The sequence below is a fragment of the Parasteatoda tepidariorum genome, chromosome 8 (genome assembly GCF_982258835.1).
Source record: "Parasteatoda tepidariorum strain Cologne lab strain chromosome 8, Ptep-v5.0, whole genome shotgun sequence".
Classification (NCBI taxonomy): domain Eukaryota; kingdom Metazoa; phylum Arthropoda; class Arachnida; order Araneae; family Theridiidae; genus Parasteatoda; species Parasteatoda tepidariorum.
Window position 1 is genome coordinate 8,052,199 of NC_141762.1, and position 23,109 is coordinate 8,075,307.

Sequence of the window (23,109 nt, forward strand, 5' to 3'; positions counted from 1 at the left end):
CTTTCTCACTCTCTCTACTTTTAACTGAAAAAGATAATTTGGAGTTCAGTAGTACAATTAGTTTTTAAATTTTCATTTTCAATGTGAAAAAAGTGCTTGAACGAAATACTTGAGTAGTGCTTCGAAAACAAAAGGTTTCAGGGCATTGAGCTATTATCCCTTTATATTTTCTTCTTCATACACTTCTTTTTTTTTGATTTAAAAAAGATTTAATTATTTGTCAATCATGAGCATTGAATATGATGTCTGGCAGGAAATGAATTTTAATGATGTGACAGAAGACTCTCAAAAACCATGAAAGTACTGTTACCTTAAACTTTCAATACTAATTATGTATTAACGCTTTTATAATAATGTATTTGTTTTTCAACCTTAAAGTAAAAAAAATTTTTAAAAATGATTTAAGCTAAAAAATTTTTATACTAAAATTAATCATAAAGGACTCCCAAATAACGACAGGCCCAGGGCCCCGAAAAACATAAAAACGGCTCTGAACAAATCAATGACGACAGTCGAACAGCGGCGCTGCCTCACCGATCCAGACTTTACTTATGTTCCCTTATACAGACTTTACTAATCGATGTTTACAGCTAATCTTTTGTTACTTAATTGCTAGCATGTTATCTTGTTATAAATATGTTTTTTGTTGGTTTTTAAATACACTTTTTAAGTTATGATTCTTCATTTGTCATCAAAGATGCACACAGTTTAAAAGAAAGAGCGACGTCCCTTTTATATATTTTTTCAGATAGTTTAATTACTAATAGAAACATGGTTTTTTTATTTTTTTAAATACATAAGAAACCGTCTAATAGTTACTAAAAAAATCTGTTAGATTATCGGAATTATATTTCTATTAAAATCCAAAAAAAAGTAGTTTGAAAAAATGTTTTTTTATTTACATTCAAAAATTTATCAATAATTAATTTTGAAAATTAAAGAAATTTACATGTTGAATTACTTATGTTCCCTTATGTTTAAATGATTACAAATAAGTGTAAATTTGGAAAGGCATTGTTTGGAAGTGCGCCGTCAGTCCATGCTTCGCAATGGACACTTGTATCCTTATCTACATTTAGTTTTATCTATTTCATAACCATAAATTATTATAATTCAAAATATTAAGTTTTTTACTTATTTTGACTTTAATTATTACGAAATAATAAAAAATATTTTGAATGAAAATTCTGCGTCAAAGGATTTAACCTTCTACTCTTCACCTGACTGTTATCTGCCGTGGAATATTATCTCTTTTGCATTTCTGTGTTTCTTTTGTTATCTATTTTGTATTGCTTACAAAATTAAATGATATCTTTGGAAAGTTCCAGCAAAATATTTTTTTTCAATTTCATTATTATTCTTTAATAACTGGTTTGTTCAAATGTAATTTAAAATTCCTATTGTAAATGAAATCTGCAAATTTAAATATAGAACAGCAATGTTTATATAACGAAAAAACGTTCATTGAAACTGTATTAAAAAAGTTATTTTATTTAGCTCTTTTAAAGTATGTGAATAAGCACAATAAATTAGTCAGCTAAAATGCTTGTTAATTATGGTGTAAGCAAAATATTGATTGCACAGCAAAGATATTGCTTGTATTCAGTATTGTCACCTGGAAGAGTCATTCCACAGTATTTTCAGTTAGGGGTTGAACAAATTCAAATTAATGCAAGGAAAAAGCGAGAAAATTATTACTCTCATGATCATTATCTCCACTATTTTCATTTTATGATCAATAAAAAGCAAGGTCACAGAAAGGGATGTTTTATAATGTATTACATTCTCCTTTTTTCCTGACAACCTTAAATATTTCTATAAAAATTTTAAATAACTACTAACTATTGCTTTTTAATTAAATTGTGATTAACTATTACTCTATTATTTTTCGATAATTACTATTACTTAAAAAATTGCATATAATTTTACTTATTAACTGCTTTTTTAAATAACTATTACTCCACTTAGGCTCCATCATTAAATTCATGCTTGTTTTGTAGAAGGGAAATATGAAGACTGAGTCGCAACGAACATTATGGATCTATATCCATGACCATAATGTCCTCGCAATTAGGCCGTTATCTGGTAAAAAATAATATTGCTCTCGGGTTTTTTTCTTTTTCTTGTTTACATGATATGTTACACGATGTACTAAAAACTGAACTCAGTGGCGCGACAGCCCATAGAGGAATATCTAACTCTTCTTCATGTCAAAAGCAATAAACTATGGTATAGTACATAGGTTCTCAACCTTTTTAACGCTGCCGCCCCCATAAGGAGCAAAAAAAAAAAGTTTAAACGCCCCTTTTGTGAAAATTCAGTTATTTGGAGCATAGGGTGAGCTGAATTATAAGAGGTAACATTTTTAAGCAATATTCTTACGCGTTAACATTGTTTGGTTTTTTAAAAAAAAATAGTGTGAACGTTAACTCGATACTTTTCTCCCGACAGGTAATCTATTTATTATAATCAAAATAAATACGGTAATGAGAAAACAAACAAAGAAATCTATGCTAAAAAGAGTTATTTAAACTTAATTAGATAATTAAAAAAACATCAAAAAAATTTTTTTACACTGAAACGTGGTATCAACCAAGCAATCAAGTAACTATGTCAGTGGGATGATTTTGCTTGATGGTTCAGAGCTAGTTTCTTAACATTCGGTTCAATATTTTCAGTGAGGTGAAGACGCAAGTCCCCTCGTTGCACGATTTCGAGTCGATTTCTCTTTTTTGTGACTAGATCCGTCACAGCACAGTCCAGGGTAGAGACGACTTATGTTATCTTGAAGCCAAAATTCTGTGAGATGATCACCATTCTGGAAGCTAGCTTTCAAAGTTTCATAAGTTGAAAGTTCGACCAATTCCTCCTGAATATGAACCTCTGCTGCTTCAATATTCACGTAAGGGTTCATAACCCATTGAGGGACTTCCAGGGTCAACACATCTTTAAAACGATTAGAAAAGCCCATGTAAAAAGACTCAAGATGTTGACAATATTCCTGTATATCACCAGAGGAAATTTCACCATTCTTTTTAAGATCCGATAAGATCGGAATTGGCTAAACTCATTCCTACCAAAATTCTGCTTCCACAAAATGAGTTTTTTTAGAAAGGCAGAAATAACTGATTTTGAAGTGATCAAATTGAGTTCGTTGCCTTGAAATTTTAAATTAACACCATTAAATTTTGAAAATAAATCCGTCATGTAGGCAACGTCTATCTTAAATTCTAGCAATCTGTCTCTCAGAGCTACATCTTTGTCTTCCAGGAACTCAAGCACAGAGTCGAAAAGATTTCAAAACCTATTGAGACAGGTCATAGCTGTCTGAATAATCGATCGTTAAGAGCATTACTACGAATTTTGTTCACAGCAGAGATAACGTATTGCAGTGACTGATGCAAGCGGTCACTGAGATTTTTTGCAACTAAATGCTGTCTGTGAATCACGCAGTGAACAGCTAAAATATCTGGTACCTCCCTCTTCAAAAAGGCGATAAACCCACCATGTCGACCCACCATTGCTGGAGCTCCATCAGTGGCAACAGACATAATATTCGTAAAAGTAATGTTTTTCTCTTTAAAATAATCTTTGACAGTGTTAAAAATAGATTCTCCTTTGGTATCTATAATCAAGCTTCGTGCAAAGAGCCTATCTAGAAAAAATTCTCCTTCCTCAACAAACCGGACATACGCCAACAATAAAGCCTCATTACTTGGCAAAGTTGATTCATCAACTTGCAGGGAAAATTCATTCGATATCAAAAGTTTGCATAAGGAATCCTCAACGTCTTCCGCCATCTCATCAATTCGTCGCCGCACTGTATCGTTGCTTAATGGGATATTTTTTATTACATTAGATGCGGCTGGATGATGTAAAACTGTTTCTAAGACTTCCTTAATAGATGGAAGTATCAACTCTTCGCCTATGGTATGAGCCTTGGCCAGATTTGGCAATTAATTTTGATATATTATAAGAGGCTATCAGACCATCGTCGCATTTTTGGGACGAGGTTGCTAGTAAGCAGGGTTGGCAAGTTTTTGACACATGACGGTTTTTACCGGTTATTACCATGGTTTTTACCGTCATGTCAAAAACCTTTCTGTCAAAAACCCATAGTTTGGATAAAACTGTATTTTTATTTGGGTTTAACTGCGTATAATTTAAAATTAATTCATTTTTTTGGCAATAAAATTTAAAACAAAGTTGCTAAAAGATATTTAAGAACAGATTTCTGCATTTTCCCCAACATGATTATATCAAAACATACTATTTGAAGTAAAATATTAGGATACTAATCAAAATTTTCAACATTTCCAAACATCATTTTGTTTGGCATATTACGTTACTGAAGAATGTCAAGATTGATTACTTTCATTCATAAAATCTTGCTGTGAGAAACACATGTACACATAAAAAGAAAGCCTCATCAAAAAAAAACTTTTCTTATCATTTTTGTTTTCAATATTTTACACAGAAATGAGACATGAAAAAGCCTGGGAAATCCTTTTAGAGTTTCCTTGCAACATTGCACTAACCTTTTGTTATCATTATCCTCAATGATCTCGAATCCTCATTATTCTTGAATTTCAGACTCATTCATACTAAACTCAGAAATCGACTGGGCAATGAAAAATGTGCAAAATTAGTCACTTGCTATCGTATGCTTCGGCACAGTGACCCCGACTACTGAACATATAATTTTGTTTGTAATTAAGTTTTGTTTAATGTGCTTTTTCAACTGAATAAAAGCTTTTAACTTGACAAAATAGCAGTAATTCTTGACATAGAGTTTGTTAGTAGTTAGAAGTTTTGTTTAGCTTATTTCTAATATTTAAGAAATGCCAAATTTTAAATTCTTCATTTTAGTTCCTGAATTTATTAATAGTTCCAAGCTTTTTTGTTTGTTTGTTTATTTCTAACAATTAAGAAGTGCAAAATTTTGAATCCTTTGCAAATCAAGCTATAATGATATAAGTAAGTATCACTATTTTCAATAAGTATATTACAATATTTCTGTATGAATGTATATCCTTCCATAAGAATACGTGTATGTAGTTGCAAAATCAATAGCAATCATTTACAACATTAATTTATAAAGGCAATTATGTGAAAATAATATATTGTCCACCATATGCCATAAATAAAAGAAAACAGTAGGTTTTTGACAGTTTTTACCGGTAAAAAAACGGTTTTTACCACTGTCATGTCAAAAACCAGTTTTTGACGGCAAAAACCCAACCCTGCTAGTAAGCCCGAGACCGAAGGTGCCTTCAGAAACTTGCCCTTGATGTTCTTTAAAAATGACAAGTCTTTATTCTGTTTGTCAGGGTGAATTTTTTGCAAATGCTCCTGCATACGAGAGGGTTTCATGGCCTCATTCGATAAAACTTTGTTACAAAGTAAACACATAGGTAGTTGAGAGTTCGACGGTGATTAAACAAATCCAAACTTCCAGTAAGTGGCATTGTATTGACGACACTTCTTTTTGTTAAATGACATTGTTGGCGGCAACAAAATGCAAACGATGAAAAAAAAAAAATAACTATTTCTCAAAATTAATGAATAATATACTATGAAAAACTAATTCACACACGTACCTGGCCAAAGAAATAATGAAATCGAATTGAAACCTGGGAAAAAACTGAAAGGAGTGAATGAAAACGATCATAAGAAATACTGATCAAATCAAACATTCTTACTAAAAGAGCATGCACTTCAATTTCGCCAAATGGCTTGAATGAGTCAGAGCTATAGGAGACAGTCTTAGAAAATCCGATAACAGTAACGGCAGCTGTCTGCCAAAATCTTAATTTTGAATTAATAACCCCCCTAATATTTTTGAGGATCCTAATAAAGCAAAAATGGAATACACTCGAATTTTAAAAAATAATAATAATTTCCTCTCGTTCCAATAATGATTTTACTCTAAAAAAAAAAACTAAACAGCATAGCACTTTCGATTTAAAGTTATTAAGCGAATATGAATATCAAATTGACGCCTATCCGTCCAATAGTTCAGAACACAGTAGTCACCCCGCACTAAAATCTAAAAATAGATCTAATGAATATGTAACTCTCGAAGGTCTGTGCCAGTCTAAATTTGATGAAAATAAAACCGCAAATTTATTGCTCGATAGTAAAAAAAAAAAAAATAAAAAATAAATAAATAAAGTTTTATTCAAAATAAATAAGCCGTTCCCAGAAATAAGAAATTTATGAATCAAATTTTCGCCAAACGGCGTAAATGAGTTAGAACCATACGCCAAATGGTTTGAAAAAGTCAGAGGCAAAAATAAATGACTCATGCGCTGTGCAATACTGTTTCGAAACGGAGAAAAGGTGTCGTACAAGTTCGTCTTATTGCTGGTGCAAATGATGTATCGAATATTCTTATTTTTTCATTTAATATTAATTTAAGATTTATTTTACTTATTAAATTAATCTTAATTTAATAATTTTATTTGGGAGTTTTAAAACTAAATTTGAATGACTAACCATGCTCATTGCCCCCCTACCGCCCATAACATATCTAACGCCCCCCTACAGCCCAAAACAAGTTCCCTGCCCCTCAGCATACTCCCACCGCCCCCGTAGAGAAACAAGGGTATAGTAAAATAGGAAAATTTGCCCATTTTAGTGAAATATATCAGGAATATTCTGAAAGTGTTATTGATGCGGAAATAAGTTTTATCAGAGTTATTTTAACTCTAAATTTATTTTTTTATTTGCTTTGAACGTGAAAATATTAGCTGTAAAATGATGAATTTTTGAAGCCACGAATTCGAATGGTTCAAATTTGAATTTCTGCTTGTATAAATTCTAAAATATTAAAAAATTAAATACTATAAAAAATTTTAAATGTGAAATTTCTTAAAATAATCGTATGCTCATAATTAAATTAAATATTGCATAACATAAAATTCCGAAAACCGCATTATACGTCAAAACATAAATGATCAACGTCGATGGATAGACAATTGCAGTGTCTGCCTGAAAAAGGCAAATTACGTTTCAGCTTATGTAATGCTATTTAATTCGAATTTTTGGTAACGGTTGGCGTCATTCGTTTCGCTTTTTCTTTTTTAGAATTTATCTGTTCCTGATCTTTGATTTTAAATTATTTTAAAAAATAGTTATTTAAAAGTTAAAAAATATTTACATTGAGAAGGAACTATTGATATCTCCGAAAATATTAATTGTAAAAGGCCATTATCTATCGACCTTTTTTTTTAAGAAATTTTTACACACTTTTTGTTTCTAGAAAACTGTTTGTCTACTTTAAGTTTTATAAACACATTTATATATAAATATACATACGTATACATATTACGTTCGTAAACATATTACGTATCCATAAATATGTATACATGTGTATAGATATACAAATATGAATGCGTATGCATACGTATATGCATAAATACTTAAAATAAACTAACAGTTTTCTAAGAAAAAAAAAGGATGTCCCCTCCTATGTGTGTTGAATAGAATGAGATATGTAACAGGAATCGAATAGAGGATTTTAAGTTTTTATTCATGCATTTTACATTGCTTATTCCTAATCGTATTTAATTATAAATATTGTTCCCAATGCATTTTTTCTTGCTTATTCTAATGAACTAATATTTAAAATGCGTTTTTTTTTATAAAGTATATTTATTTAAAAGAAACTTCTTACAGCTTTAAAACCAATTATGCCACACACTTGAATTTTATCTCATGCAATTAAGCATGAAAAACTAGATCGAAAAATGTATCTAATGTCTTCAGATAGCCCCTATATAGCGAAGCAAAAAGTGTGAATAAGTAAACGTCAAGAGTAGCTTTTTTTTATACATGATTGAGAATTTTGAACTACTCGTTCTATAGCTAAAGTAAACTTTATAAGCAAAATAAATTTCATAAAAATTAAACTAAAACAAATATTAAATTTAGAATAAAGTAAAATATTGATCAATATATTATTACAAAAGAGTTTAAAATTATCTCATGCATTATTTAATATTTTTAATGTCATTTAATGTGTTAGAACATAACTAAAACGATAAATTAAAATGCCCAAACTAAAATAAGTAATTATTATATTGTAAAATTTATCGTTAAAATGATTTACGTTGCAAGAAATGTTAAAGAAAATATTTCATAAAAATACATAAAATAACACTGCAAAAGAATTAAATATCTCATTAAAGTCCCCATTTTTTATAATAATCAGCGAATCTGAGTTATAACTGTTATAACTAGAACTTAATATAGCTAGACTATTATAAGTTCTAGCTAGAAATTTCTATATAGTATAGCTAAAGAATTGATTTCAGATTTTTTTTATTCCCCTTCTAAAAATGTTTTTCACAAATAATTTCTATCAGAAATCTCTAGGGATGTTTTTAAAATTTTTGTCTATATTTGATATCAAAACAATTTGCTATGCTCTAGAATTGAATGTATTTTAGTTGATTTTAAAACTATAAATTAGATATCCCAAAGTTACTTCACCCAAGGCACCCTAAGTGCTCATGTGGTAATTTTCAGTCACAGAAGTTTTTTTTTTTTTCTTATTGTAGGCAACAGAAATCAATTATGTATTTATGTTTTTTTGTGTTATGTTTTTTTTTCAAGTTCATGAATAGCTAAAAAAATAACTTCATAAACACATCATGGATATTGCTCTAAAAATTTATAATAACAATTTAAAATAATTTGAAACATTAGGTGATTAAGTTTTAATGAGATCTTTTAATATGATACGTATATTAAGTTGTCAGACGGTAATAAGTTTTTGAGAAAAAGTGAAAATTACTTCTCCCATAAACTAACATGGATGTAGATTATAGCTAAAAACGATGCCAACAGTCTTAAATCAACTAACAGAAACCAATCGAATAAAACTCTTTTAATTAGACACGCTTTTCTATAAATAGCCTTTTAGACTAGTAAAATTTATGGTCCGTGTTCCTTGTAGCCCAAGGGCGCCCCTGGGACTTCATGATGTTTTTGGAAGTGCGAACAATCAAAGGAAAAGAGGGGAGCAAATTGAAAAGGAAATGAAAGTTGAGTGCCTAAACACCTCATTGAAATGTAGAGAATTTGGTTTCCGGTCACTTTTTGAGTATCACAATTTGAAAAAAGAAAAAAATGTATACTATTTATTCAGTATAATATATTTATTTTAAAAGATTTACAAGGCAATGTGTTTCCTCGTAGATTTTTGTTTTAATACAATTAATTGGAACTCAAATTTTCAAGAGCTAATCCCACCCCCCTGATTGCCTGGGACCCCAGGCGCCAAAGAGAATTTAAAAAAGAAGAAGAAATAAAAGTACATGAAATGCTCTTGTATGTTCTAAAGCAGTGTTCCCCAACCTTTTTATCACCGCGGACCTGTCGAAGTTTGATAATTTTACCTCGGCCCGCTGGGGGGGGGGGGCGTTGATTGTTTATTTTTAAGATTACTTTGATTTATTAATTTTAATTTGATTGTATTTAAACATGCCTTCGAAATAAAATACAGTTACACCAAAAAATAAGTATAAAGTGATTTAACATTTTAACTTACTAGAACGTTAAATCAATGAGAACCCTGAGCTCGCTTCTTTGCAATGAGACGGTTCCATATGGGGGTAATAGGAGACAATGATACATTACAAATATTAAAAAATTTATGTTACTACCTTCAGAGGCCCCCCTTTTTTAAAACAAATAAAATTTTAATGGAACACAAATATTTTAACTTTGGAGTATAAAACTAGGAATTTAAATTCAGTTGCAATGAAATGGGCGGCCCAGTACCATTTGATCCACGGACCGGTACCGGTCCGCGGACCGGGGGTTGGGGAACACTGTTCTAAGGCATTCTAAATGGCATTTTCTTTGCAGCTGTCAAATCTTTAAAAAAATAAACCACCGTTTTTGTTTTATGCAAATACACACTTCAGTAAATGAAATAAAATAACAAATGTTCTTAAATACTAATTATTTTAACTAATAACACCTCATCTACCACCGCGGTGCGGGGGGGGGGGAGAATACACGAGGTTTAAAGGACGCACGATTCCAGAATTAATAAATTTCATCTATATTGATGAGCCTTCTACGGCCTGCGGTCTTTCTTAAACATATAAATAAAATAAAAACATGAATAAAATAAAAACTATACATTTTTTTCACAAAAAAAGGAAGAAAAAAATAAGGAAGAAAAAAATAAGGAAGAAAAAAAGATTAGGAATTTTAAATTGCAAATGAGTCTTTGAACGCGCCAAATCTAAATCATTGTAGTTTTTTTATAGCTCTTTTCGTTGTTTTCTACTACAAATTTTCAAAGTTTTTAAAATCCCGATAATTTTACCTCGGCAGAATTAATGCGTGAATTTCGAATTTTAGTAATGCTTTTAAAGCTCTTTATTTCAGTCCATTTCAAAGTTAATTCAAGTTATTTTCGATCGCGTTTAATCGGAAGTAAAATTTTCAAGAGAGAGCTACCCCACCCCCCTGAGTCGGATTTCCAAATGTTTCTTGTCCGATCTCTTAAATGCAATATTATAACGGCTCGAGACTTTCAAATCGGGCAAGTAATAATCTCTTTTGAAGTACGTTATTTATGTCAGTCTTATCGTAAAAACAGGCTATTTTTCCATTGCTTGTTTTCGGCAATACGCATTTTCTCATGGTTTTGAAAATACCATACTTTTAATATATATTAACACGACACTAAATCGCGAATATGCACTTGATTTGTGCCAAATTCATCAAAAATCTAAGAGATTTTTTATTGTCATTTAAACTGTTATTGCTAGGCTTCTCCACAGGGTTTCAAAAATCCTGTTATTTTTAATCCGGCAATAAAACGGCTTGCAACTTTCGAGGCATTTTAATCATTAATTTTGATGTGTTTTACTACTGCCGATTTCATCGTCCATCCAGCATGTTATTTTACAATCTTTTTTTTTTCTTTTAAAATAGCCATTATTTCCCTTTTTTGATTTTTTCAATACAATAACATTATTACAAAACGCAAAATTCGACTGTAGGATTTAATGCGTTTTTAATTTTTTGAGCTTAATTTCTAATTTTTGGTAGTTTAAAAAAATAAGAAGAAAAAACTTTTATGATTTAATATTCATGAAATCTATTATAATTCACTAATTAGCAATGTCCTAAGGTTAAGAATATATAGAACTTAATCCTAAATTAATATTAAATCTTATTTTGAGCAATTATGCGTGTTTTTTTTTTTAAATTTTATTTTAAAATTTAAATTACCCCATACGATTTCTTTACTTAAAATATTTACTTTGCAGTTATGTTCTCAAAAAATATTTATCTTTTTATTTTTTACTTTCATTCAAGAACATTACAGTTAATTGATTTTAAATTATACTTTTATGTTACTTGATGTGATATAAAACCGTCACTTTTTCCCCATCTTTATATTTTTCGATAAATCTATCTATTTATTCATTTATTTTTGATAAAAAGGAAATATTTTTATTTATGAGAGTATTATTTTGGTTTTCTTCAGTTGTTAATGGTTAAGAGAATTTAATTTTATGCAAATATATTACAAAGCTAACTGATAAAAAAGAAAGAATTAGTTGAATGAATTAAGATAATAAAAAAGAATTATAATTATTTAAAAGAATTTAATTTAATAGAAATTTATCACTTAGTGACTGATGAAAAGAGCTGTGTGTAAAACACTTATGTTTACATTAAAATTATATCTAATCTATTCAAATACTTGGAACGTAGCCCTTCATTTAGAATGGTAGTGCACTCTACTATAGATGAATTCAATGTTGTTTCTCAGTAACAATGTACTTTTCTAAATTTCGCCTTTTCATCGCGATTATTAATTCTTTGCTAATTCATATAAAAATATTTTAAATTAAAATCTATAAATTTTTATAAATTAGAATAAAATGAATGATTATAAATTAAAAATAAAATGAATGACTATAAATTCCCGATTATCTCTTCACAGTGTTCTTGTTCTCATATAATATATTTTTCAAAAAATTGTGTTTAGTCTAAGATTGAGTGCATTTATAATTTTTGCTGTGGGGGGGGCGCACCTAAGTCTAAAACATAATCAAATAATATTAATTCTCAGTCTTTAAGCCAGGATGTAAACATTTCCATTACAAAAATACCTGTTAGAAAAGTATATAAATTTTGAATTTTTTCACATCAAAACTTTAAAATAATGAATGTAATTGAGAAGCAAGAAAATATGGACAATGGGAATTTTTTTTGATCAGTAAAACAAAACTTAATGGAAAAATTATTTTTGATATAAATGTGGCATGTGTACATACAGATGGATGGAAATGGAATTTCTGAAGTTGAAAACAAATTGTAAAATTTGTATTGGAATTTTTTTTTTAAAGATTACGTTACATTTGAACTTTCAACTGTGTAAGAATTAATCACTTTTAATGAATAAAACGTGGAAAAAAATGCAAATAATTATTAAATACAATCTAGTTTAAAGAATAAATGTGTTAGTCGAACAACATTATTATCACAATAAAACTTAATATTGATATTTCAACTGTAACTGTTGTATCTATTTTCGAACTTATTAATTATTCTTACTGTTCATGTATTTCATTTCAATTTTCAATATCAGCTGTTTACTTGAACAATAGGGCTAAAATCTTAAACAATTTTTATCACAAAACATATTTATAATGAAACTACATAAATTATTTATGCTACGTCCTGTGATTGCTTTTTTTAGGTGCACCTAAATACTTTTCATTTTTGAATGCTTATAAGTTTAATTTTTTTAACTCTAATCTGAAATATTTAGGATTCTCTCAATCATCTTATCTTTCAAAATTTATTGCTACCAGCTGTCGAGTAAACAGCCTATTTTGTAAGTTTTTCGTTCATGCGTATCCTTTCTCAAAAGGTTGGTGAAGGGAAGGGAAGCATAAGTTAAAAAAAAGTTTAGATAGAAAGATAGTGGTGGTGCCATCTACAGAGGCGTTATTGAAATATAAGAAATTTTTAAAATGATTTGTGTAAATTTGTAATTAAATACATTGAGTTTGGGAAAAGAATACAAAAATTTTTGTGCTAATTAATTCGAATTATGTTAGTCAATTTAATGCAAAAATTTCCTTATTTTGTCGATGATTTTAATCAAGTCTATTCTATTTCGCATTGAAGTTAAAAATATTGGCCCAAACTTTTTAAATTCATTACTTTGTCATGAACTCATACTCCCCTCAAATATGACGGAAAATTTACCTACACTCAATAAATAAGTGCCTCAAATTTTACATTATTTCTTAGTCTAATTAAGGAAACATGCTTTACATTAGTCACACCAATTGTATCAGGAGTATGCTTGGGTCACATTTTGTTATAATTATGAAATATTTCTTTTGTATTTTTTATTAAATAATCATATGAAGACTCTTGAGTCAATGAAAAACGAGTGAACAAAAGAGATCTTATTATGAGCAGTAAATATATTTTATTCAATACATGAAATGCTGCCTTTTCTTTACATTGAATGATCGTTAAATACTAAGGATTGTATAAATATATTTGCACTTACAAACTATAAATAATTTATTCGGATTTCTGTTCGCAATTTTTGCATTTTAACGTCTTAATCACCAGTCATTACATTGTACATTTAACATCAAATAAAGAAAATAGGAAAGAAACTGAACATAGATTCTTGCAAAGCTTTTTATTTATTCAACGTTAATGAATTAATTAAAAAAGATGATCATTCAACAATTAAGGAAATACATATTTCTAATGAAAATTCATACATATACATATTTCTGTTCTGTAGACGTCTGTAAGAAGGACAGGGAGGAGGCGTTATCATTATGATTAGTATACTGCGCATGCTTGAAAACATGCCTGGAAGGGTCATCCTGTTTCCTGAGGATTCACAGGCATCCTCACGCTATACACTACCTTATTTTTTTTCTCTAAATTATTTAGTTGTAAAAGTAAAGTAAAGTTGTCAAAAAATTAGCTTTAAAACTTTATTAGGGTTTTCTTGTGCAATATCGAAGATTTCTCGTAACAGAGTGTGTATTTTCTTGATTTCTGTTATTTCGATAGATTTTGGTATAAAATTGTATGTTTCCTTTAATAGGCTTACATGAAAGATAACTTCCGTAAATTCACAGTGGGATGTAATCACAGCGGGCGTGGCGAAAATACCGATTTTTAAGATAAGTTTGTGTCAAAAATTCCAAACTTACATTAAAAAAACTAATTTAATTGTTTGAGATTTATTTTATTTTTTTATTTATACATTAGGATTGTCTTAACTTCGGTTTATGAACTTATAAAGTAAGCCGCCTCTCTATTATTCAAGCACCTAGGCTTTTTCTTTATTTGTTGTCCTCTTGATAATAAACAATTTATTTTCTCACTTTAATGAACTTATTTATAACGTGATTTATTTCATTATTTTTCTAAAGATAAATAATGAAGTTTGATTTATCATTCATAACCCAGCAATAAGCAGTATATCATTTAAAAAATTGTAATTATATTAACTTCTCTTTTTGTTGCATGCTAAAATAAAGTCATGAAGTACCCAACTGTAATTTACTTATCGTTCTGATGTAGTTCAGGGCACTTTTTTTTCTTATTTCTTTCTAATCAAAACTCTTCATATCCTTCTTATTAGGAGAGACTTACAAAATGCTAAAAGTAAAGTGCACAAAGTTTCTCTTTTTATTTTGTAATTACCTTCTTTTTTTTTTAATGTCAGGGATCTATATTGACAGTGGTCTTTTGGTCCAGGACCGCTACAATTAAATTAAAGCCACAATAAAATAATAATAAGAGGTCTCCGAACAAGCAATCAATGTAATGGGATGGTAAGGATTTGGTCTTAGCCTTTGTTATTGTCTCATCATAAATCTGACCACAAATTCTCTCGATTGCAAATTTAAAATGTATAAATACGAAATGCATGCATCATCAAACTGGTAAAAATGTGTATAGATTAGTAATATTTTTTGGTTACTGGTCTTTCGAACCTATGACTAAAATTAAATAATTTTGACCTCTGCATTTTATTTGAAAAATATAACTACAAACAAGGAAGAAATGTTTCTTCCTGAATAAAAAAAATTACCTCAAATAAAAAAAATAGGTTATTTCCAATTCAAGTAAGTGAAACACTTTTTTTGAAAAAAGAACTAGCTTATAAAATTCTTTTTAATAGCTTATAATTACAATTTACTTTAATTTACAGTATTAATTTTCAAACAATTTCATGTATTATTTTTAAAGGGCTTGTTACTAAACTGCAAGGACTAAAAAGAAAATTTACTAATTTCTTAAGAAATGAAACTACTGTATTTTCTTTCAATATTTTACACCTAGCAATCAGTGGGAACTAGTTTTATAATTATAATTAGTTATATAAAAATTAATAAAATGTTATCAAATGTATTATTAATAGAATTACAAGCTTACTAATTACATTTGAAGTTACTAAAAACTTTAAGCCATATAATGTATTCATTTCCAATTAAATTTAGGTTTATAGCATGTGGTACTAATAGTTATAATTCTGATATTAGTAAAAGGTTTTTTTGTTTTTTAAAAATTATTTTGATTAAAATTAAAAAAGAAAAAAATATTATTATTGAAAGTAATGTTGAAGTTTTGGATTTTATTAAAAGTAATGATATTTCCAGCATTAACACTTTTGATTTTGAAAATTTGTATACCAGCATACCACATGAAAAAATTATTGAGATTTGTGAAGGTATTTATGACAAGTATTTATTTGATGAAAAAATTGATAGGTTTAACTGGTTAGATTTATGCAAGTTTAATCTTTTTGAGAATGTTCTTTTTAATGGTTTAGATTTTTATAAACAAATTATTGGAATTCCACAAGGTAATTCCTTTTCTGGGGCTTTTGCCAACATTTTTTTGCACTTTTTTGAGGCTAAATTTCTTGAACATAAAGTACTTAATGCTTTCCGATATATTGATGATTTGATTTTGTTTAATTGTGACGATTTTAATTTTATTTATAAAATTTATCCTGGTGATTTGGTCCTGAAAAAAACTAATGAAAATTGCTTTAATATTGAATATTTAGATTTTAAAATTGATATTGTTAACAATTTTATTAAAATTGGTGTGTTTGATAAAAGAAAAGCCTTTAATTTTAATGTTATTTTTTTCTGCAACTTTAAAACTAATTTGTGTAGTAAAATATTCAAAAATCTTGTTTTTTCGCAATTAGTTAGGATCAAGAAAATTTGTAATAATGTTGAAAGTTTTCGAGAAGCTGTGGATAATTTTTTAAATAATTTGAGTAAAAATGATTTTCCTTTTAATTTTTGTAATGTTAATTTTTTAATTAAAAAAATGATTGATGGTTTTTAGGTTTTTTTATATTTTTTCCTTTAACAGGGCGCAATTCTAGTCTTAACTGAGCAGCCCCAGTTAAGCATTCTATTAATTTATCTACGTATCTCCTTCTCCTGACCTTTTCATATCATTTTTAAACTTTTACTGCGCATTATTATAGGGGGCGTTGTTTTTCAGTTTTTAGTGTTTTCTTTTCCTCCGCTTTTGAAGTTGATTCTTGACCTGTGACTGTGAGTTTTTATTGATGATTTGAAGATTTTTATTGATTTTCTTTTCGTAATTTGTTTATTCTTTTGAATGTATCTTGTTTTTCCTGGACCTCTATACAAAACCATCGGGGTACTGAGGGAGATATTTTAAGCTTTTGCTTCTCCCTCAAATAGAAATGGTTTTGTTTTTAATGGCTACCGGGGCCGGTACCCCCTGAAGACGTCGGCTTCGGTGGTCGTATTTTTGTTTTATTTCATTTGTTTTGTATTTAAGCCATATAATGTATTCATTTTTAACTTTTAGCTAAATGGTGATAGTTCAAACAAAATAAATTAAGTTTTGTACAAAACAATTGATCCTACAACACATTTTACTTAGTTTTTGGGTGTCCAATTAACTGTTTATAATTTTACTTATGATAAGATAAAGACTTAGAACTAATGAAAAATTATTTTGATTTGCAGATTAGTGAAAAGAATAACAAGTTAAAAATAACTTGTCATAATGAAATACTAGTAAAATATGGAACAGAAAGATTGAGAACAACTGCAGTAGCTCAAAATATTGTGACTGTTGCATATAATTTAATATCTGAACAAACTGTTAGATACAAAATTAATTTGGAAAAATGTCGAGAAACAAAGTGGTGAGTCTAGGACCAAACTCCAGTCCTTAAGATATTGAGTTCTTATTTGATAATCTGGTATAGTAGAGTTACAAAATTTGAAATCTGAAAAAGCCATCTTCAAAATTTGAAAATGCGAAGCGACTGAAAATTAAATAATGCTTCTAACTCTTTGCCTTAAAATGTAAAGTGCCAATTTGAAAATTAATGGCAAAAAACAGTTTTCGGTTAAAATTAGGTAAAAAAATTAGGAAGTTATCAAATAAATTTTTTTTTCTTATAAAATTGTTATAGAATCAAATTAGAACAAAATTGTTATAGAATATAGAGTCTACTATAATTTTATGCAGACCATTTGTTTTATGTATTTAAATGTATGGGTAGGAACATTCTTATATTTGTCTTAAATATGACTTATCAAACTGTAATACATATTGATTAATATGCTATACAGAATATGTATTTTCAGTTTTACAAGACAATTGTTATTTAATAAACTGTAGTGTAACTTAGTTATAGCCTAACAAAATCTTAAATGTCCTATAAAATTTTTGGAAAATGTCCATAAAAGTACCCCAACTAAACTCGACTAATCAAACTTTTTAAAGTAGCCTTTGAACCTTTCTAGCTAACTTTTAAAAGTAACCTTTTAAAAATCTCAACTACTAGTCCGTAGTTTTTATGTATGTGTTTTTAAAATTTTTCGATTAATTAATTTAACTTTTTTAGAACTTAAAACTGAAAAACCGATGACGGAAATTCACAGTTTTGGCGTAGATCCAATAACCTGCCATGCTTGGAACAATGACAGGACACGTAAGTATCAAGCTTCATTGACTTTAATGATAAAATGTTTTTTTTAAAAAAAACTGTTGTCAATTTAAAAGAATTTCAAAATATTTTGATAAGTTGGTTAAATTCTTTTATTGATGTTCATAGTTTTACAATTCATTGTGTAATGATTGCTGTATTTAATAAGTTTCAAGTAGAAAAATTACATTGGTCGGTACTTGTTTTGTAACAAATTACAGCTTTTTTGAAATACACTTTAAAATCGTATAATTCTTTCGAATTTTTCTGAATGTAAATAAAAAATAAAGTAAAAATTTAATGAAGTTTTTTTCTTGCCCCTTAAAAAATAGTTATTGGGTATAAATTTTTTGGCAAAAATCATAGTAATAAAATTTTTATCAATTCCAAGTTTCAAAACACACAATCTTTTAAATCAGATTTTATTTTAATTTTGTAATTGTAATACTGAAGTGGTATAAAGAATGCTGTAAGAATAAATCAATATTTATAATGCGATTATTTTTTTAATAAATAGGTATGTTAAATTTTTCCATATAAAGTAATTGTCAGCCTACAGTTAAAACAAGTGTTACCAGTAAAAAGGAATACAATTTTTTTTATTTGTTATTTCAAGGTTTTAAAAGGACTGATTTGAGAAATTAATTTTATGATTTGGTTAATTAGCTTCTTATTCTAGGATACATTCCTATTCTATTTTCATTATGTTTAAATTATACTGTATTATGTTTTATTATTTATAATTTTTTAATTGTATTTATAAAAGTTAACTAGATATTAAAACTATTATTAAAGTTAACTACTGTTAGAATATCTTTATTTAAAAAAAAAAGGAGTATTTAAAAAATCTGGTTTAAATCAAATAAATCTGACTTTTCTCAAAGATTAAAACTTTGGTAAGTATAGAAATTAGGTATTTTAAGACTTAGTTTATAAGCTTAATATTTTATGATTGAATACTTGAATCATTTTTAATGTTCTTATTTAAACTTTGCAGAAATTGCTCTCTCGCCTAATAACAATGAAGTGCACATCTATAAAAGAGAAGGGGATAATTGGTCATGTAAAAATGTTTTGACACAGCATGATTTGCGTGTGACAAGCATTGACTGGGCGCCTAACACTAATCGAATTGTCACATGTTCAGCAGTAAGTTTTTTATTTTCTGTTTGTTTCTTATTTAATTTTTACTGATGGAGTGTAAGGCAGTTTTTTTTGTGCACAAACTTATTTTCCTATAATTCTACCTGGCCAAGCAGTTATAAATTTTGTTACTCATGATTAATATTTATAATAATAACAAAAATATTCCCTTTTGCTCATAAATTTGTGAATATGATAAAAAAAAGTATAATAACAGATCTTGAATATTTATTACAACAACACTTAAAAAGCAAATAAACATTTAATGCCTAAATTAGGGGTGCACAAACTTTTTGAGTGAAGGGCTGCATGCACAGCAGATTGACCAATGAAGGGCCGCATGCCAAAATATTGAGACCAGGGTTGGCAAGTTTTTGACACATGACGGTTTTTACCGGTTATTACCATGGTTTTTACCGTCATGTCAAAAACCCCTCTGTCAAAAACTGTCAAAAACCCATAGTTTTGGTAAAACTGTATTTTTATTTGAGTTTAACTGCTTATAATTTAAAATTAATAAATTTTTGGGCAATAAAATTAGAAAAAAAGTTGTTAAAAGATATTTAAGAACAGATTCTTGCATTTTCTCAACATGTTTATATCAAAACATACTATTTGAAGTAAAATATTAGGATACTAAGCAAAATTTTCAACATTTCCAAGCATCACTTTGTTTGGCATATTACATTACTGAAGAATGTCAAGATTGATTACTTTCATTCATAAAATCTTGCTTTGAGAAACACGTGTACACATAAAAAGAAAGCCTCATAAAATAAACTTTTCTTATCATTTTTGTTTTCAATATTTTACACAGAAATGAGACATGAAAAAGCCTGGGAAATCCTTTTACAGTTTCCTTGCAACATTGCAATAACCTTTTGTTATCATTAACCTCAATGACAGGCTTCCATTGACAGAATCTTCTCGAATTTTGGACTCATCCATACTAAACTCAGAAAGTGACTGGGTAATGAAAAATGCGCAAAATTAGTCACTTGCTATTGTATGCTTCAGTACCGTGACCCCGACTACTGAACATGTAATTTTGTTTTTAATTAAGTTTTGCTTAATATGCTTTTTCAACTGAATAAAAGCTTTTAACTTGACGAAATAGCAGCAATTCTTGACTTAGAGTTTGTTAGTACTTACAAGTTTTGAAAGTTTATTTTAGCTTATTTCTAATATTTAAGAAATGCCAAATTTTAAATTATTCTTTTTAGTTCTTGAATTTATTAATAGTTCCAAGCTTTTTTGTTTGTTTGTTAATTTCTAACAATTAAGAAGTGCAAAATTTTGAATCATTTGCAAAACAAGCTATAATGATAAAAGTAAGTATCACTATTTTCAATAAGCATATTACAATATTACTGTATGAATGTATATCCTTCTATAAGAATACATGTTTATAGTTGCAAAATCAATAGCAATCATTTACAACATTCATTTATAAGGGCAATTATGTGAAAATAATATATTGTCCGCTATATGCCATAAATTTAAGAAAACAGTAGGTTTTTGACAGTTTTTACTGGTAAAAACACGGTTTTTACCACTGTCATGTCAAAAACCAGTTTTTGACGGCAAAAACCCAACCCTGATTGAGACAGACATTCACAGCAATTGCAGATAGTACAGTACAGAACCTCTTATCCGGAAACCAGAAAACCGGAACAAAATTCCATAAATGTTCCCCCCATTTCTAGAAGGAAAAAAAAGGGAAGAAAGCATATCGCATCCTACTCCTTAATTAATACTTAATAAGCTATACAAAAGTATTGTACTCCTCTAGAAATATAACATAACCTTGAACTTAAATTTTAATTGTGTTAGGAAAGAGCCTAATACAAGGGATGATCCGACTAATTAGTTAAATTATTTCCAACGGAGACTATTGTAAAAATAAGGCTTACGAAAACATGTGTATAGCAAAATTTGATGTCGCAAATTTAGGATAGTTTAAAGAATTTACATAAAAAATGTACTGTGCTCAAAATATAAGTAAAAGAAAACATCACTCCTTAATAACATTTGATTTAATGATTGGATCTTCAAGTTTTCTGACTCTATCTTACTAGTTCGAGTAGGTAACCTCAAATATGCAGAGGATATTTTAAGTAATGAATTCAGAAACAGACTTTCTCGGAATAAACGTACTTTCTTTTTTTTGTTGTTGATGGATTCAAATTTTTAACCCTGAAATGTTGGGGGTAGTCGCAGCCTGGGAACTATTGTACAGTTTTGTCTGTGGAGTAGTCCAAAGTTTGGATCCATTAAGGTTAATTTTATTTTTCGCATATTTCTCTGTATCTCAAAAACTTTTTAAGCGAACTGAAAAATTATTGCACACAATTATAAAATTTGTTTCTCCTAAGATAATTCCATGGAGAAAAAAAATTGATTTGTAAGATATAAAATTTTTTGCATAATTTTGAAGAATATAATTTTTTATGGCAAAATACAAAATTTGAGCAAAATCTGTTGAAAAGCTCCTGAGAAATTGAATTTCACAAAAGTCAGATCTTTGAAATTCAATGTCCATATATCCCTGATTGCGACTAACCCCTATTATTTTGGCCATATTTTTTAACCCCCATATTACTTATCGACTACTCAATAATACAATCTAACATCAGGTTTGAAAGAATGTTTAAAAACTACAGGTAAAAGGGAACCCAAACTGTATTTTGTTATAATCTAAATTGGTTATTAAATTAATAAAATGAAAGAAAAAAAAATTTAAAGTAATTTATATTTTAATTAATAAATGCATCTTCAAATCATTAACTGATTATACAGTTGGTATTTGATAATCAAATTCAGAAAGGATATTTAACTTGGTTAAGATTTCCTACTTGATTGATGTTTCCTGCATCATATGTTACACTGAAGTAACCCATTATTTTAACATTTGTGTTATTTTTGCAGGATCGCAACGCATATGTCTGGACAAAAGCTAATGATAAATGGAAACCTACTCTAGTTTTACTTCGAATAAACCGAGCTGCAACTTGTGTTAGGTGGTCACCTAATGGTAAATCTCTTCTGCTATATTTAATAGTTTGAAAATTAATATTATTATTTAAACAAGATTACAATTTTAAACTTTTAAAAAAAAAACTTTTTTATTAGAAGAAAGTTTTTGATATCCACTTGGAATGAAAGTAACTTATTTCTTCAGTGGTGATTTTTCTTGAAGTTTTTCCCAACATGAAAAATTCTTGCAATTTCTGAATGAACTACAGTATGCAATACCTTTTTTAAAAAGGATATAAAATAAATTTCTCAGGGTTCATAAAGTTTTCTCCTATTTTTGGAAAGTATTTTTTTTAATGGTTATTTCACAAGTACAAGTGGTGCTTTGAATCTGATAGGACAACTACTTATGAATATTCTTGCATAAGAAAAATTTGCAGAAAATCTTCATTTCAAAAAAAGTCTGATCACTTTAAATATTTTAATAAAGTTCCAAAAATAGAAGGTTTAAAAAAATCTTTCTTGCTATATTTTTTTTTGTTTTGTAAGAGAAAATTAATGAACATTTTCCAGATGTAGATTTCCTTTATATTTTTAATGATATATTTATTCATGTGCTCTTTGCTGTGCTTATCTTGACTTTTTTTTATAATGTTTTATGAATTTCTTTGATTTATCCTTGTATAGAGACTAAGTTTGCCGTTGGCTGTGGAGCAAGATTGATATCTGTGTGTTTTTTTGAAGAAGAAAATGATTGGTGGTTGAGTAAACATATAAAGAAGCCTATAAAATCTACTGTTACTAGGTAACTGAAGATGATTATGTGACCAATTTTTTTTTTTAAAGTCATTCATATATATATATATAAAGCTACTTCTCAAAATATATATATTTGGTTCCAGGGTCTCTTTCTAATTTACGTAATCTTTCTTTGAACTTCTTTTAACTCTTCATTAATGATTAAAAAA

The 23,109-nt window shown here is 28.3% G+C and overlaps 1 protein-coding gene across 6 annotated transcripts in view; it reads left to right on the forward strand.

Annotated features, from left to right (window-relative positions):
• Positions 1 to 23,109, forward strand: part of Arpc1 (Actin-related protein 2/3 complex, subunit 1A) — a 57,565-nt gene that overhangs the window by 25,654 nt on the left and 8,802 nt on the right. For 2 of the 6 annotated variants that reach the window (XM_087149778.1, XM_043044452.3), the window contains exons 2-5: positions 17,942 to 18,028; positions 19,020 to 19,171; positions 22,094 to 22,199; positions 22,829 to 22,946. In XM_087149778.1, the coding sequence (XP_087005904.1) occupies positions 17,962 to 18,028; positions 19,020 to 19,171; positions 22,094 to 22,199; positions 22,829 to 22,946 (443 nt within the window). In that variant the 5' untranslated portion in view covers positions 17,942 to 17,961. Of the gene's footprint in view, positions 1 to 13,926; positions 14,058 to 14,155; positions 14,326 to 17,051; positions 17,234 to 17,941; positions 18,029 to 19,019; positions 19,172 to 22,093; positions 22,200 to 22,828; positions 22,947 to 23,109 lie in introns of those variants that run through there. The other 4 variants (XM_016066290.5, XM_087149777.1, XM_043044450.3 and 1 more) reach the window with 4 other exon arrangements.